General features: G+C 37.4%; 1 protein-coding gene across 7 annotated transcripts in view; it reads right to left on the bottom strand.

Annotated features, from left to right (window-relative positions):
* The window catches only part of srcin1a (SRC kinase signaling inhibitor 1a), a 132,570-nt gene that overhangs the window by 77,462 nt on the left and 38,394 nt on the right, over positions 1 to 16,714 (bottom strand). Inside the window, exon 1 of one of the 7 annotated variants that reach the window (XM_084406592.1) lies at positions 14,248 to 14,354. The exons of 5 other annotated variants lie outside the window; for them this stretch is intronic. Coding sequence is in view for 1 of the 2 variants with exons in the window: in XM_084406581.1 (XP_084262707.1) it covers positions 5,574 to 5,601 (28 nt within the window). In the remaining variant the exon portion in view is untranslated. Of the gene's footprint in view, positions 1 to 5,573; positions 5,650 to 14,247; positions 14,355 to 16,714 lie in introns of those variants that run through there. One more of the 7 variants, XM_084406581.1, reaches the window with a different exon arrangement.

Genomic DNA, 16,714 nt, shown 5'->3' with positions numbered 1-16,714 from the left:
CCCCATTCTGTCAACAACACTGCATTGGCTCCCTATTAAAAATCATATACATTTTTAAATATTGCTGACTACTTACAAAGCACTAAATGGTTCATCCCCCCAGTACTTGAGCGAGCTCTTAATGCATTATAGTCCTTCACGTCTACTGCGATCTCAAAATTCTGGCCAGTTGATAATACCTAGAATATCAAAATCAACTGCTGGCGGTAGATCCTTTTCCTATTTAGCACCTAAACTCTGGAACAGTCTTTCTAACATTGTCCGGGAAGCAGACACACTCTGTCAGTTTAAATCTATATAGACTTAAAACGCATCTCTTCTACCTGGCATTCATATAGAACATTATACATTTATAGTATTCAAATCAGTTAAATGATTATTAGGCTGCATAGATTAGGTCAGCCAGAACCGGGGACACTTCCTATAACACCTGATGTACTCGTTACATCATAAGAAGAATGGCATCTACGCCAATTTTAGTCTTTCTGTTTTCCGAGGTTTACTGAAGTCAGCCGCATCCGGGCCGTCTCCAGAACAGATTGTGGACCTGCGCCTGGACCGATCCATGATGCATCCCTGAGGTGCCAGCCTCATCAGCCCTATGAAGGCATCATCGACATGACAGCCATCGGCACTGATCCTCAACAAACTCGTCTCCATACCAGCGTGATGACTCCAACTTCCAACCAGATGGAACTGGATAAATATTCTGAATGTTCTGATCCAATCTGACTTCTGACCTGTAATGCTGCCTGAATCATAATCATACACTGTTCTCTCATTGGCCAGAAGAGAACTGGGCTGTGCCTGGTTTCTCCCAAGGTTTTTTTCTTCTCCATTTTGGTTCCTTGCCACTGTTGCCTTGGCTTTAGGCTTGCTTAGTTGGGGACATTTAATATTCAACAATATTATTGATCTGCCTTACTTAAGGTGGACGATGACGCAATGTTATTCTAGAAACAAACTTTGTTGTAGTTTTTTCATGTTATCACTGTGAAGCTTCTTTGATATAATCTGTATTGTAAAAAGTGCTATATAAATAAAGGTGACTTGACTTGACTATTCTCTAATTGGTCACAATCAAAAATGGGTCACACCTCCATTCTGATAAGATCACAGACAGGCAGGAAAAAACAATGCTAAATACAAATCATAAAATGCAACTAAATCATAACCGTGCATAGTTTGGACAGCAGCAGTTTTGTTTTATCTTATCTTAACTTATATTACATTTAATCTTTTAAAATGAAAGAAAAAAAATGCTCACCATATATTGACATCAAAGGAACATCCAATCAGATACATAATTTGGCACAAATTAATATGGCTAATAGTAATACAGTCCAGTGTAAACTTATTTACACAAGTCAACTGCTGTTGTTTAGATAGAAGACATGATTTTCCTTATGTTATGTTATTAATGCTGCATATGGTTAGGCACTTCACAATCATTTTAATAAACTTCAATGTTCGATTCTAAAGACATTTTTATTTACTGTTGTATGCTAAATAATATTGGTAAAGTGGACATCTTATATCTATCAATCAATCAATCAATCAATCAATCCAGGGTTTGTACAGATGCTGTAAAATGAAATTCCAAGACATTCAAGGACTTTAGGCACTATTGTTTTGGTTTTCAAGGACTACACAATCACAGATCTCAATTATCAAACATTATCTTTATCTTTCAAATAAAAAAAGGTAAATAGATAAATAAAAATATACTAATAAACCAAAATGGTACAAATAAAGTGCAGCACATGCAAAGTATGCAATGACTGTGGCAACTTAAAAGTATGGAAGCATTAACAAAGCCCTAGAATTTTCATTGCATAGAAGAGAAAATAGAAAGAGGGCATACAACTTCTTACACGATTCTTATTAAAAGATGTAATAACAGAAGAAAACAAAGGATTTCATTTGTAAAATGTTACATTTCGTTGTAATTACTAATTAAAGTAATGATATTGCAATTAAATTACTTGCACTAAAAATATTGTTGTTGCTTTTACTCAAATTACAGATATAAGTAATCCAACTTATTTAATATTAAATACAAAGTTTATAATGGCTATTATTGTTAAATAAATAATATTTTATATTAATATTATGATTGTTTTTATTATTATTATTATTATTATTCTTGGCGTACATGGTATTGAGAAATGGTCTGAGTGGGGTTTATCAACGACTTCAGTGCGAATTACACAGTTACGCCAGTAGGTGGCAGCAAGGGACTGGCAGTCATTAATTCATTAAAAAAACTGATTCATTCTGAAAGAAAGCAAGGTAATAAACAAAGAAATTATTTTAACTTTGAACAACAAGGTGCAACCAACAAGAAAAACGGCTACAGGGTACAGCTGAATCTGACACTTCGAAATTCACTTAATCGTGCACTTATCACACACGAAAAGCACTCAATAATTGAAAGGATACTATGACAAAGATATCACTTTATGATTGACCTGAAGAATGAAAACTGTATCATTTACTTGGAAATATATGAGCAATATTATGCTCATAGACATGTGAAATGATTCTTTATCTATATTAGACTGGCTGCAGCATTAATTGTATTTGTGTTTCCCAGGACTTACACTTCAAAAAGTCAGATTCAAATATAATAGAAAAAAAAAGTGTTATCCTTGTTTGCAACTCCACACACACCAACATGTCCAAACCCATGATCAAATATACGTGAGCACATTGTGTTACATAAGGTCAGAGTGTCTGTCCAGAAGAATGCCTATCCTCTTCATCCATGACATCCCTTTCAGCATGTTCACAAATGGACGGGACAGAATTGCCCCCCAGAAAGCTGGGAAATGTCAAATGGCCTGTTTGTGCATGTATGTGTGTGTGTTTGTTGGAAAGTTAACCACTGCGGTTGTGGCTAGAGCAGTGAGTACACTATGATACGATTTCCCAAACAAAATCCCAACCTCATTTCAAAAGAGATCATGATCTGTGTTTAAGATTCTTCAACTAACTGGAATAAAAACAAGATGTTTCCAGCGCAAGTCAAATTGTCAGTCAAATGGTGGTGGTGTGGCGCAATGGATAAGACACATGCCTTTGGTGTGAGAGACCCGGGTTCGAATCCACTGTGAGACACCAATGTGTCCCTGAGCAAGACACTTAACCCCTAGTTGCTCCAGAGGCGTGCGACCTCTGACATATATAGCAATTGTAAGTCGCTTTGGATAAAAGCGTCAGCTAAATGAATAAATGTAAATGTAAAATGTAAAATGTCAGATCAGAATACACACGAATGAGGATTACTGGAGAAAGAGTGGAGTAAAGAGAGAGAGAACAAGGAAGGCAATAAAAATGAAAGAACATGCAAAACTGGGACAAGAGGTGGTCAGAAGAAAAAAGTAAGGATATGGGAAGCAAAAAAGAGAAGAATGACTTATGGGCGGCCCGAGCTGGAGGAACAGGGTGTGACAGAGAGAGGCATGAGGGATTTGGTAGAGCACTTGATGTCTTGTTAGTCTCAACCTTCCATACACTGTGATTGGCTAAAAATATCACATAGCTCATGTCGAACATGGTGCATTCCGGTTTGTGGCACTGGGGCATTTATCATCACATGGCACCTAAAGTGCCAAACGCAACCTTTCTCTCTTTCGCTCTCTTCATCTCTGTCTCTCTCGCTCCCCTAAATCAAACACACAGCCATATGCCTCCTCTGTTTATTCCTCCTGAAATCTAGCACACACCCAGTGCTAATTGCCTGTATTGTTCTAGGCTCTATCTTTTAATAAAGCCCCATTCCTTCAGTTTCCCTCTTTTTCTTTTAGCATAACCATGTACCACACCCTTTCTTTCTAGATAATTCATCAGGTCATAATCTGCTTAAAACATCCTTGCTCCTTTTATATCTACATAATATGACCTCTACAACAGGCAGTGTTGTCTATACATGCATGCCATATAGCCTTGCCCTCTCTTCTTACTCTCCATTTTCCCCTTTCCTCTTTCTATATTTTGTCTTTCTTTTGCTCTAGATTGCTTGTAATCTACTCTGTTTTATTATGTTGCTTCCATCTGGTCCTTTTTACTTTCCTTTTCACATCCTCCCTCCAGCATCAATGCTACTTAGCTTCTGTCTTTTCTCTAAACACTCTGATTGGTGGAAAGGGAAATGGTTTCATTTCTTTCCACAGATACACACAAAACCCTCACAGGCAATTTGAGTCTTTCCTCTATCCCTCTATAGTGGACAACAAGACAACAAGCAAATATAATATGGGCTTCATAAAAAAATAAACAAAATAAACAAACAAACAAACAAATAAAAAAATCCTTCAAAAACCTGTATGAGTTTCTTTCTTTCGTTGAACACAAAAAAAACATATTTTGAAGAATGTCGGTAACCAGACAGTTGACGGCACCCATTGACTTCCATAGTAGGGAAAAAATGCAATGGAAGTCAATGGGTGCCATCAACTGTCTGGTTACCAAAATATATATTTTTTGTTCAACAAAAGAAAGAAACTCGTTTTAGGGTGAACTATCCCTTAAGTAAATTAGTTTTCATGACATTAATCATGTGACTCTTTGTTTGTACAGACAGGTTAGATATTCTTCCATTGAAGCTCAAGACGCTTTTTGGATAATCTCAAATCATTAACACCAGTTTCCTCAGGTTTGATAAAAAGTTCAGTTTGTGCAGCTCTAGTGCTGCTGTCATTAAAGCAAAAATAATTCTACTTCGGTTACACTTTATTTGAAGGGGACGTTGTTACATTACTGCTTTGAAACAATCTGTATTGTAAAAATATACATTGTACTTACTCAAATGTGACCCTGGACCACAAAACCAGTCACATGGGTCAGTTTTTTTAAATTGAGATTTATACATCATCTGAAAGCTGAATAAATAAGCTTTCCATTGATGTATGGTTCGTTAGGATAGGACAACATTTGGCTGATATACAAGTATTTGGAAATCTGGAATCTGAGGGTGCAAAAAAAATCGAAACATTGAGAAAATCTCCTTTAAACTTGTCCATTTATGGTCACGATTGTTCTGCATTCACACACAAAAATAAATGTTTTATAAATTTACGGTAGGAAATTTACAAAATATCTTCATGGAACATGATCTTTACTTAATATCCTAATGATTTTTGGCATAAAATAAAAATCAATAATTTTGACCCATACAATGTATTTTTGGCTATTGCCACAAATATACCTGTGCGACATGTGACTGTTTTTTTGATCCAGGGTCACAAATAAGTACCGATTAATAGTAGCTAATTACATGTACTTACTATAAAGTTACGGTTAGGGTTTGGTTTAGGGTTAGTTACTTGTAATTATGCATCATTTACTGTTATTACTACTACATGTAGTTAACATGTAAGTACATCACCTTAAAATAAAGCATTACCCAACTTTTCACTTCAACATGCTGTAATCAAAAATGTTGTATTAAATTATAAAATGAATACAAAATAATAATTTTCTTTAGTGATCTCAGATTTTGGACCCCAAATGAACACAATCTTCACAAATAATAAATAGGCGAATAAGAAGAGAACAATTTACAATCCAACCTGGCTCTTCTTGTTCTTCATTGCTCATCACTTTTCCTATCTCTTCTGTCCAGCTTTATCCCACCATCATTCCAATCCATTTCCAAAACAGTCAACCATATGACTGAAAATTTGTACGGCATTGACAGAGAAAGAGAGAGAAAGAGGGAGGGAGGGAGGACGCATTGGCTCTAGTTGGTTGGGTTGGTTACAGAAATCTCTACTTCCTGACAATCTCTCTCTCTCTCTCTCTCTCTATTTCTCACTCGCATCTCTCTCATTATCCACAGCTCACTGCATTAAGAACAGAAAAGAGGAAGAAAAGAGCTTTTCCCCTCCTAAAACTCCAGCGTATGTGTTTATGAGCATGTGTGCGGGAGAAATATTCAATGTGGGTGCGTTTGTGTCTGTGCAAGGTGTGAGAAAATGAGCAGACGGTGGTGTTGTTCAGTCAGTGGGTGATGGATAAGGTGGGATGTGTCACTGAGGCATCAGTAATATCTAACCTGGCTACCTGACAGTCTTACTGAGAAAACACATACACACACACACACATTTTCCATCATAGTGGTGACTTTCCATTGACGTCTACTGTGGTAGATCCTGACCCACACACAAAAACGCAGGCATACTGACAAACTGCATTATTATGGCCAAACTTTCAGAAAAAAAGTGATTTTATTTTGCATCTTTAGGGGTACAACAGCTTGTCACTGGAGCATTGCCCTCAAAGGGACAAATGTGTACCTTATCAACCCCTAAAAGGTGCATATTAGTACCTTACAGTAGTATACAACATCTCTCATCTTCCGCAGAAGATAGAAAGTCATACAGGTTTGGATCGACATGAAGGTGAGTAAATGATGACAGCATTTTTATTTTTGTGAACTGTCCCTTTAAAGTGGATGTCTGCATTGTGGTCATGATCACTAGGGCACAGTGATTTGTAAAGCACTTTGGTCAACACCAGTTGTGTAAAACGTGCTATATAAATAAAATTGTATTGTATTATATCCCAGGTAAATCTCTACAGTCAATCTGTCATTCTTTGTGAAACACTGAATGCACATATGAGATTTTTTTTTTCTCTCAAGGGAAATATTTCCAAGAATCAGAGGATTCCCTTGATACCAGCAGCCTTTATTAACAGAAGACAAGTACAGGCCTATAAAACGTGATCTTTCAGCGCAACATAACAAAAGCTGATCAAAGGAGGATAGTTTCTCTGATTTTCACTTTTCAGCTCTGAGGAACTGACGTCCATAATTAATGAGCCTCAGACACACTGTTGCACTGATTTACCTGTCTGCTTACTAACTGTTCCATCACCAAAACAATCTTTTTCAGAAGCAAACCTTCTGTTAGGTGTGTACGCAGGGCATCTTTATTGATGAACGTCTAGTGCGTGGGAGGCTGCAGCAGCAGCGTTTGGATGTCACTAACAGTGGCAGATCTTTTCCTCCTCTGCTTAAAGCAATCATTTCTCTTTCTATCACCACCGAACTCACTTTATTCTGCGGGAAACACTGCTCAGCATGGAGGAGAGCAAACACGCTCAAACAAGCACACACCAGACCCCCAATGTAAACATATAATATGTGAAAAGTACGAGAACTGCTTTAGCTAAAAGGCCAAAACAAGCATACAGCAATGAGTGACTGATACTTCCTGAAACTTTTCAGCAGCGTGACCTTGAAAAGAATACTCTCATTTTTTTGCCCACACTTGACTGCTCTCAAAAGATTGCCATTTTTTAAATATTAATGTAAGGTTTGTAATTAGAAAAAAACTGAATAGAAATCGGGTTGGTTAAGGAACCCTTTTTGCAGCTAAAGAGGTTTAATTAAATTGGTTAATGATTTTTTTTGGGGGGTTAATTTACTCAAGGACTATCACAAAAATGAGTATGGCATATATTAAAGGAATATTAGGTGGTTAAATTATTATTTTTTTGCCACTTTTAAGCATGAGTGCAGGTGTCAGCCGATGTCAGGACCTATATGTGACCCTGGATCACAAAACCAGTCACAAGTCGCACAGGTATATTTGTGGCAATAGCCAAAAATACATTGTATGGGTCAAAATTATTGATTTTTATTTTATGCCAAAAATCATTAGGATATTAAGTAGAGATCATGTTCCATGAAGATATTTAGTACATTTCCTACCGTAAATATATAAAACATTTATTTTTGTGAGTGAATGCAGCACAATCGCGAACATAAATGGACAAGTTTAAGGGAGATTTTCTCAATGTTTCGATTTTTTTGCACCCTCAGATTTTCAAATAGTTGTATATCAGCCAAATATGGTCCTATCCTAACAAACCATACATCAATGGAAAGCTTATTTATTCAGCTTTCAGATGATGTATAAATCTTAGTTTCAAAAAATGTACCCATGTGACTCGTTTTGTGGTCCAGGGTCTGTGGTATATATATTTTGTGGTATATATATATATAGATAGATATAGATAGATAGATAGATATATATACCTATAACATTATACATTTATATATTACGCCAAACGTTTAGAATAATTAAGATTAAAATCAGCACATTCAAATGATTTCTGAAGAATCATGTGACACTAAAGGCTGGAGTAATGATTGTTCATTGTACAAAGTGCATTGTACATAAGATATTGTATATCTGTTTGTGTAAATGAGAGGTTTTTTTTTTATGTCTGTATAGAGACAGAAAATATAAAAGAGACAGACTTCAAAAGTTGTGCTTTCAGAAACTAGTGATTAAGTGTTTATTTTTAATTGGGTTGGAGACAGCGAGAACAAATGCAATGATTTTCAAACGTTGAACTTGAAGAAAGTCTTGTATGTGTTTGTGTTGTGGAGACAAACCATCTTTGGTAAGCATCACTCATAATTTGTCCTCATAGTTCCACAAGAGAATATTGCTTTAGGGAACTAACACTCACACACAGAGCTTCTAAGGTTCGTTAGATACAGAATCTCATGATTTTCATCAAAAAATTGTTTTCTGTTTGCATATTCATCAAGTGATATACATCAAGTGGAACACCCCGGAGGTGGCAAGAGTTAATGTAATTTTCTGTCATTTATATGCATCCTGCCAGTGCGCTCTTTGAGCACTGAGGTCTGCAGTCTTTCAGCAGAATTAACAGATGATTCTTTAATTAGTGCATGGCTAAAACAGTGTGAGACCAAACTAACAGCCATTTAATTACCACTCACAAACACACAGCACGAATGCACTGAACTTTAAAAGAGTGAGTGTGGGTATACCGTGTATCTCTGGAAATCTGACGAAACATTGGGTTTCTTTAACTATAAGGCACTTTTATGTCCAAGGGCTTGATTTATAATCAAACTAACAGATAGAGTCTTCAATGCATTGGGTGACCCGAGTTCAGCTCATGGCCTTTTCCGATCCAGTCCCCCCCTCTGCTTCCTGTCTGCTCTATACAAGGTCCCGTATAAATAAAAGAAAAAAACAGAAAAACAAAACACTTTATCAAATGCCTTTTTTTTAAATATGAAAATCTAGAATGAAATGATAAAAACAATAAAATAATTAATACAAATAAAAAAAGATACATCTTATTTTACTATGAACATCTAATCTAAAGTGAGATCATATCTAAAATGTATAAAAAGTTTAGTTTTAATTTAATTTATTATACTATTATATATATTATAGATTATACTTTCTCTCAATTTGGCATAATGTCTGCAATAATCAACAAATTTGCCACAAATAAATTGGTATCAAATATGTATTTGTTCACTGTAAAGCTGCTTTGAAACTATATTGTTAAAAGCGCTATATGAATGAAGATGACTTCAACGGTGTGAAGATCATGCTTGAAATTAATGAAATATGACACGCGACGTGAACAACATTATCACTTATGAACAGATACATAAAATGCTAGCTATGAAATTACCTTAGCTAGATAAATGAATCAGCCATTTTATGCAAACAAAATCATAAAAATTACAAAATTAAATAACTGTAATTTCCACAATACATAATTCTATTTGTGATGGAAATAAAATTTTGATGGAAAGTTTAAAAATATATATATTTCAGAAAAAATTCTAATGTTTATTTTCAAAAAGTGCACAGATTATTTTCTAAAAGTGCCCATAGTTGAAGAAACACGTGAAAAAGGAACGTATCCATGTGAGAGAAAGAAATAGAAAGAGGGAGATATACAGCATATCTAAAATCTAATGTGTTTTCATGGTTGTTTTCCTTCCTTGGCAAGCTTTCAGGGACCGATAACAAACTCAGAGATACACACACTCACACCTCACCAGACAACCCTGTGAGACCACGAAGACTCCCAGTCAGCCCAGACGTAGATCCAAAACAGTGCTGAATAATTTAGGGTACACATGGCAAGGCTTAGGCTTTCCTGTGGACAACAGTGGAGCTTTTCAGAAATTTTATCATAGAGCAGCACATGAGGAAAAGATAAGAAAACACGGCTGTGGCAGTGACTAAAATAAATAGCAGCACCTAAAAAAAATATTCCATAACACTGCAAAGTTACTGACCGACTGTCTTCCAGCAGTCTTTCTAAGATGTGTGTGGGTGGGTTTAACGTCTAAACAGGTCTACATACGCTGGCTGATATATAAATATATAATGGTGTGTGTGTGTGAGCATATCTCTGTATGCATCTCAGTAAGTTATAGGCCTACACACCATAGATAAACACCTATGAGACTATTAAGGGTAAAACGGCAGACAGCCAGTATAGCTCTGCATTTCACGCCAGAGCAAATGGGAATTGAATTTTGGGAAAAAATATGCAGCATAAAAACAGCATGTAATTATCTACAGCTGCCAGGCGCTATCATCACATACAACAATTACGAATTAAATCAGCAAATGTAAAATGAAATTTTGTCAGCGCATCTGCATGGCAGTGCATTATGGGTAAGTGTATTGGCTGATACAGATAGGCCGAATGTGTTCTGTAATGTTTTTCCAAGAATTTTGTTGTATTAACATTAAACATTTATGGCGAGTTGCGCACACACACAAACAAGCACAAAGTGTCTCTGAATGCTAAGAATAACAAATTCAGCACAGAAAAAGAATGTCACACATGGAAATCTGTCATGTAATGCATCAGACACACATCAACCACAGATTCACAAGCATGCACTCTTACACACACATCCAGACAGCACGACGAGAAGGACTGGAGATTTTTCAAACCGATTTTTACAGTTTTTTTTAAGGCTAAGGTTGGAAAAGCTCTCTATATAAGAACGTGTGTGTGTTTGTGTACAAAACCATGTATGCATTACATGTGTCTTATGTGTTCTCTGAAACATAAGGCCATCTGGTGATCACAAGACGCATCCTCTTCAATCTGAAGCCTACAGTCTCGAGTCACACAACAATGTGACAAGAAATCAAATTTCTCACGCCACCGGCTTTGAAAAAAATAATAGTGGTAGTTTGGCATTAACAGTAAATTGTCAGAGAGCTGCACTTGACACACATAAAGCTCAAAATAGTTGAATTACCAAAGGACCAAAAGCACACAAACTAGAGCTTGTTCATAGCGTCAGATAGACAAGCTCATACAAACACCACAGAACATTATATTGCAGCAAAATAATTAGCGGTCTAAAATATAACACGTCTTGCGCATTGCCAAAGACACTGTGCTCATTTAAAAGTTACTTTGGTTTCTTAGCAACAAACAATTACATTGCAGAAATGTTCAGGCAGTTATAATGATAATAATATATATTATTATCATTATAACTGCCTGAACTTTTCTGCAATGTCATTTTTAATGATGAATATATATATATATATATATATATATAGGCAAGGCAAGTTTATTTATATAGCACATTTCATACACAATGGCAATTCAAAGTGCTTTACATAGAAGAAATTAAAATAATGAAAAGAAATAAGAATAATTAAACAGTATTTAATAAATAAAATACAGTACAGTACAAACAGTCAGACGAACAGTGGCACAGTGCTCATTCAGTAAATGCATAGCTAAACAGATGTGTTTTGAGTCTGGATTTGAATGTGATTACAGTAGGAGCACATCTGATCTCCTCTGGAAGCTGGTTCCAGCTGCGGCTGGCATAATAGCTAAAAGCGGACTCGCCGTGCTTCGAGTGAACCCTTGGTATTTCTAGCTTATATGATCCTAATGATCTGACATTGAATGATTTATATACCAGTAATAATACTTTAAAATCAATCCTAAATCTAACTGGGAGCCAGTGTAAAGACCTGAGGACTGGTGTGATATGTTCATATTTTCTGGTTCTGCTCAGAATCCTGGCGGCAGCGTTCTGTATGAGCTGCAACTGTCTTATGGTCTTTTTGGGAAGGCCAGTGAGGAGTCCATTACAATAATCCACCCTGCTGGTGATGAAAGCATGAACAAGTTTCTCTAAGTCTTGTCTGGAAACAAAGCATCTAATTCTTGCAATATTTTTTCAGATGATAGTATGCTGATTTAGTTATTGCTTTGACATGACTACTGAAACTAAGCTCTGACTCTAGTGTCACACCAAGATTCCTGACTTGATGTTTAGTTGTTTGACCCCTAGAGTGAAGGTATGCGTTCACCTTGAGAACTTCATCTTTGTTTCCAAACGCAATGACTTCAGTTTTGTCTTTGTTTAACTGAAGAAAGTTTTGCCACATCCAACTGTTGACTTCATCGATGCATTGGCACAGGGAGTCAATGGGGCTGCAATCGTTAGGCGATAGGGCTAAGTAGATCTGTGTGTCGTCTGCATAGCTGTGGTAAGCAATTTGGTTCTTTCTCATTATTTGGCTCATTGGGAGCATATACAGGTTGAACAGGAGTGATATAGACACGCCTCTGCAACATCGCGTGGCGGTCGGGGACAGTACCTTTGGGCTGGCAGAACGGGGTGGTGGTCCCTCTTTTTAAGAAGGGGGGCGGGAGGGTGTGTTCCAACTACAGGGGGATCACACTTCTCAGCCTCCAAGGGAAAGTCTATGCCAGGGTACTGGGAGAGGAGAATTCGGCCGATAGTAGAACCTCAGATTCAGGAGGAACAGTGCGGTTTTCGTCCCGGTCGTGGAACACTGGACCAGCTCTATACCCTCTCCAGGGTGCTGGAGGGTTCACGGGAGTTTGCCCAACAAATTCACATGAATTTTGTGGATTTGGAGAAGGCATTCGACTGTGTCCCTCGCGGCGTGCTGTGGAGGGTGCTGTGGGAGTATGGGGTCCGGGGCCCTTTGCTAAGGGCTGTCCGGTCCCTGTACGACCGGAGCAGGAGCTTGGTTCGCATTGCCGGCAGTAAGTCAGACTTGTTCCCGGTGCATGTTGGACTCCGGCAGGGCTACCCTTTTTCACCGGTTCTGTTCATCATTTTTATGGACAGAATTTCTAGGCGTAGCCAGGGGCCGGAGTGTGTCAGGTTTGGGGACCACACAATTTCATCTCTGCTTTTTGCAGATGATGTTGTCGTGCTGGCCCCAACAGACCAGGACCTTCAGCGTGCAGTGGGACGGTTTGCAGCCGACTGTGAAGTTGGGTGGGATGAGAATCAGCACCTCCAAATCCGAGGTCATGTTTCTCAGTCGGAAAAGGGTGGCTTGCCCACTTCAGGTTGGTGGAGAGTTCCTGCCTGAAGATCGGTCACTCCGGAGGAGCTCAGAGTAGAGCCGCTGCTCCTCCACATCGAGAGGAGCCAACTGAGGTGGCTCGGGCATCTGTTCCGGATGCCTCCTGGACGCCTTCCCGGGGAGGTGTTCCGGGCGCGTCCCACCGGGAGGAGACCCTGGGGAAGACCTAGGACACGCTGGAGGGATTATATCTCCCGGCTGGCCGCCTGGGAACGCCTTGGTGTCCCCCCGGAAGAGCTGGAGGAAGTGTCTAGGGAGAGGGAAGTCTGGGCATCTCTGCTTAGATTGCTGCCCGCGCACCCCAAAAAAGCGGAAGATGATGTATGTGTGTGTGTGTATATATATATTTATGCTATATATATATATATATATATATATATATATATATATATATATATATATATATATGTGTGTGTGTGTGTGTATATATGTATGTATCATGTATGTGATCATATATATATATATATTTATTTATTTATTTATATTTATTAAATTAATATTAATCATATTTACACAGAGTAATAAAACATTAGAGAAATAAGACATTTTATTTTAGTGTTGCATGTACTTACTATAGTAATAACAGTAAATTATGCATAATTACAAGTAACCTTAAAACAAATGCTAATCCTAACCCAATATATTATACATGTTAATTATATTTATACAGAAAAAGACCAAATCTGAGAAATAATGATGAAAAAGTGTGAGAGTCAGAAAGCACAAGAAATTAATAAATAGATAACAATATAAGTTGAGAAATGATTGCTAGCCAAACCGAGAGTCAGAAACAATTGAGAATGAGTGACACTGATAGATAAGCGATTGATGGAAAGAAGAGAGGATGAAAAAATCATAAATACATATACAAGCTTATATGCAAATGCATTACTAAGAGCTTGACCACATGCTTGTAAGTTTGACATAACAGAACGCATCTCTAAACACACACGCACACACACACACACACACACACACACACACACACACACACACATATATAGAGAAAAGCGTGTAAGAAACAGGCATCTTTGAGGAAGACTGCGCTGTCACTTACTCATTTGAACCGACAAGGATGATAGTTAGTCCATTAGCTTTGGAAGAAGACATGCTGAAGGAATCCAGTGTAAATAATCCATTATTCCAGCGGTGTCCGGCAGCACTCATGAGTGTGTGTGTGCGTGTGTGCATGAGCGTGCATTAGAGTGTTACACTTGTGAGGATGCTGCCGGTGCGTGAACATGTGAAGAGGGCAGAATGTGACACCAGCGGAACGAGCAGCCAATCAGAGCGTGCGTTCAGACAAACAGGGCACTCTGTGACTTTCTCTCATCCCTTACCCTTCTTTCACCTGCTTTCCCTCTCTTATTTCCCTCTCTTGCTTTAGGGGAGAAGTGAAGAGGGTGATAATGGGAGACTGTCCGTCATGCTAGTGGATGACCCAGATTCAGAACAAGAGAGGGAGAATGGAAGAAGGGGCTGGACGGAGTAAAAGAGAGAGAGCATGAAGAGTGGAGAAAGAGTCGAAGAAGTGGGGATGGTAGCGTGGCCATGATGATTCGATTAGACCCGCTGATCATGGAGTGGAAGAGATGAGAGATCCTCATCAGAGGAAAGAGGGAGGAGAGCGAAAGAGGAGAAAGGGACAGGGAGAGAAAGAGTGTGTGGAAAGGAGGAGGAGTTCTGTGGAAACACACAGCGCCTCACTGTGGCAAGCACACATGATGCATACACAAACACCTCCTGCTAAATGAAGACGTACTATAGTCTTCTGCTGTTTTCAGAGTTTTACAGCTATTTATAATGGCTACAGACTAACTTGACCCTTATCTGAAAACTGTATTATTTTAATAATTGTTTTTATTTACAAATAATTAGTACTTTTTATTGACCGCATATATAGAGTAATAATTTGTACTTTTAAAAAAGTTGTCACACTACAGGACATTCATAATAAGCGGATTAAAAAATCTCTGAAATTCATAAGTGAAATAATGGCTTGTCACAGTATAAAAATATTATTACAATTTTTATATGATTTATAATTTATTATATTTAGTATATTTATATATTTCATATAAAAATGATAATAATTGTCATCTATTTATTGAATATATTAAACTGTCATTTAATGTTATATATTTTAATATTCTATATAGCCTATATACACACACACACACACAAATTAAATCTAATAAAATTAATACATTTAATTGACTATTTTATTATTTTATTAATTCTATTGTATTACAAAATTTGGTTAATTAAAACATTTTTGGACATTTTACGCATCGACAACAAATTTACACAAACACACAAGAGAAGTGACTAATTCTGAATGATTTTGGCAGTAAAGGAACACTAGCATTAAAATGGACATTTACCTCAACAGTCAATTATTAGAAAGCCTCAGTCAATTGAGACCAACATTTCCAACACGCTGAAGCTTTAACTTTGATGCCAAAATGTAAATGTCTAAAAGAGATGAAGGGAATGAGGCAGCAGTGAGACCGCATGACTGCACAATGTTAAACAGAAGCAATGCAGCGCTCATCATCAACACCTATACTGTAAGACTTACATTAAACACATGCTCTCAGAATGGCATCACTGCATCCGACACAATCTGTACCGTTTTAGACAGCAACAATGCATAATATGCAGTAAACGCAAGCCTTTATGGTAGAAGAGTCAGCATTATTTTCTGCAGGTTGGTCTACTTTATCAGCACCATGGACAGCGCCAGTGTACCTCTCAATGGAAATAGCAGTTCTTTCAACAGCATCTGCACAAACAAAGATCTTGAAGATCAACACATGTTTGAGGCATTTTGTATACACAATGCAAACATCAAAGTCCTCTTACGCTCCTCTTAACACAAATATGGTGATGACAAGCATTCTGTCTGGCATGCACTAGGATCAGGTGAAAATGGGAATCTGTTAGAGGGATGAATGAATAATAAAAGTAATGGAGATTCAGATAGGAGAGTCACAGTACGCATGTGTGATCATGTAAAGATCGAAGTGATTGCACTCTCTGTGGGACAGGAAGAGAGCAATCTTTCTCAAGCGCCGTCCTTCACTTGCCCTTCAACTCGTAGCATCTTTTGTTCTCTTTCCTTAAGCGCTTTAAAGCACTTTTTTTAAGGGAGGACAAATCTGGATTTTGATGGCTCTTTTGAAATAAAACAGATTGATGTACTAGTACAAAAAAGAACTCAAAGCTCCCCTACCGTTTATCAAAATTAAGCTGCAAAAAGGAGTTGTTCAATGTCATCACTGTGAAAACTCCCTATAGAACCTTTGTTTTTTATGAGTGTATAGTTGCAAACACAGCATGATTGAGAGAGTTGAAAAATTAGTCATGTTAAAGTAAATTATGATTCCTTTGGAGACTTGAGATGTAAAATTATAAGTGAGCATAAAAAAAAGTGGATTAGGCTTTATAACTCAAAGAAATCTCTGGGTGTATTCAGTATCAGATGTTTTCATGTTCACTGTAAGAGAAAAAAGATCCGTGTT

This window comes from Rutilus rutilus (genome assembly GCF_951802725.1).
Source record: "Rutilus rutilus genome assembly, chromosome: 1".
NCBI classification, from domain to species: Eukaryota; Metazoa; Chordata; class Actinopteri; order Cypriniformes; family Leuciscidae; genus Rutilus; species Rutilus rutilus.
The sequence above is the reverse complement of the archived record's forward strand: the minus strand, read 5'-3'. Positions and strand labels throughout refer to the sequence as shown.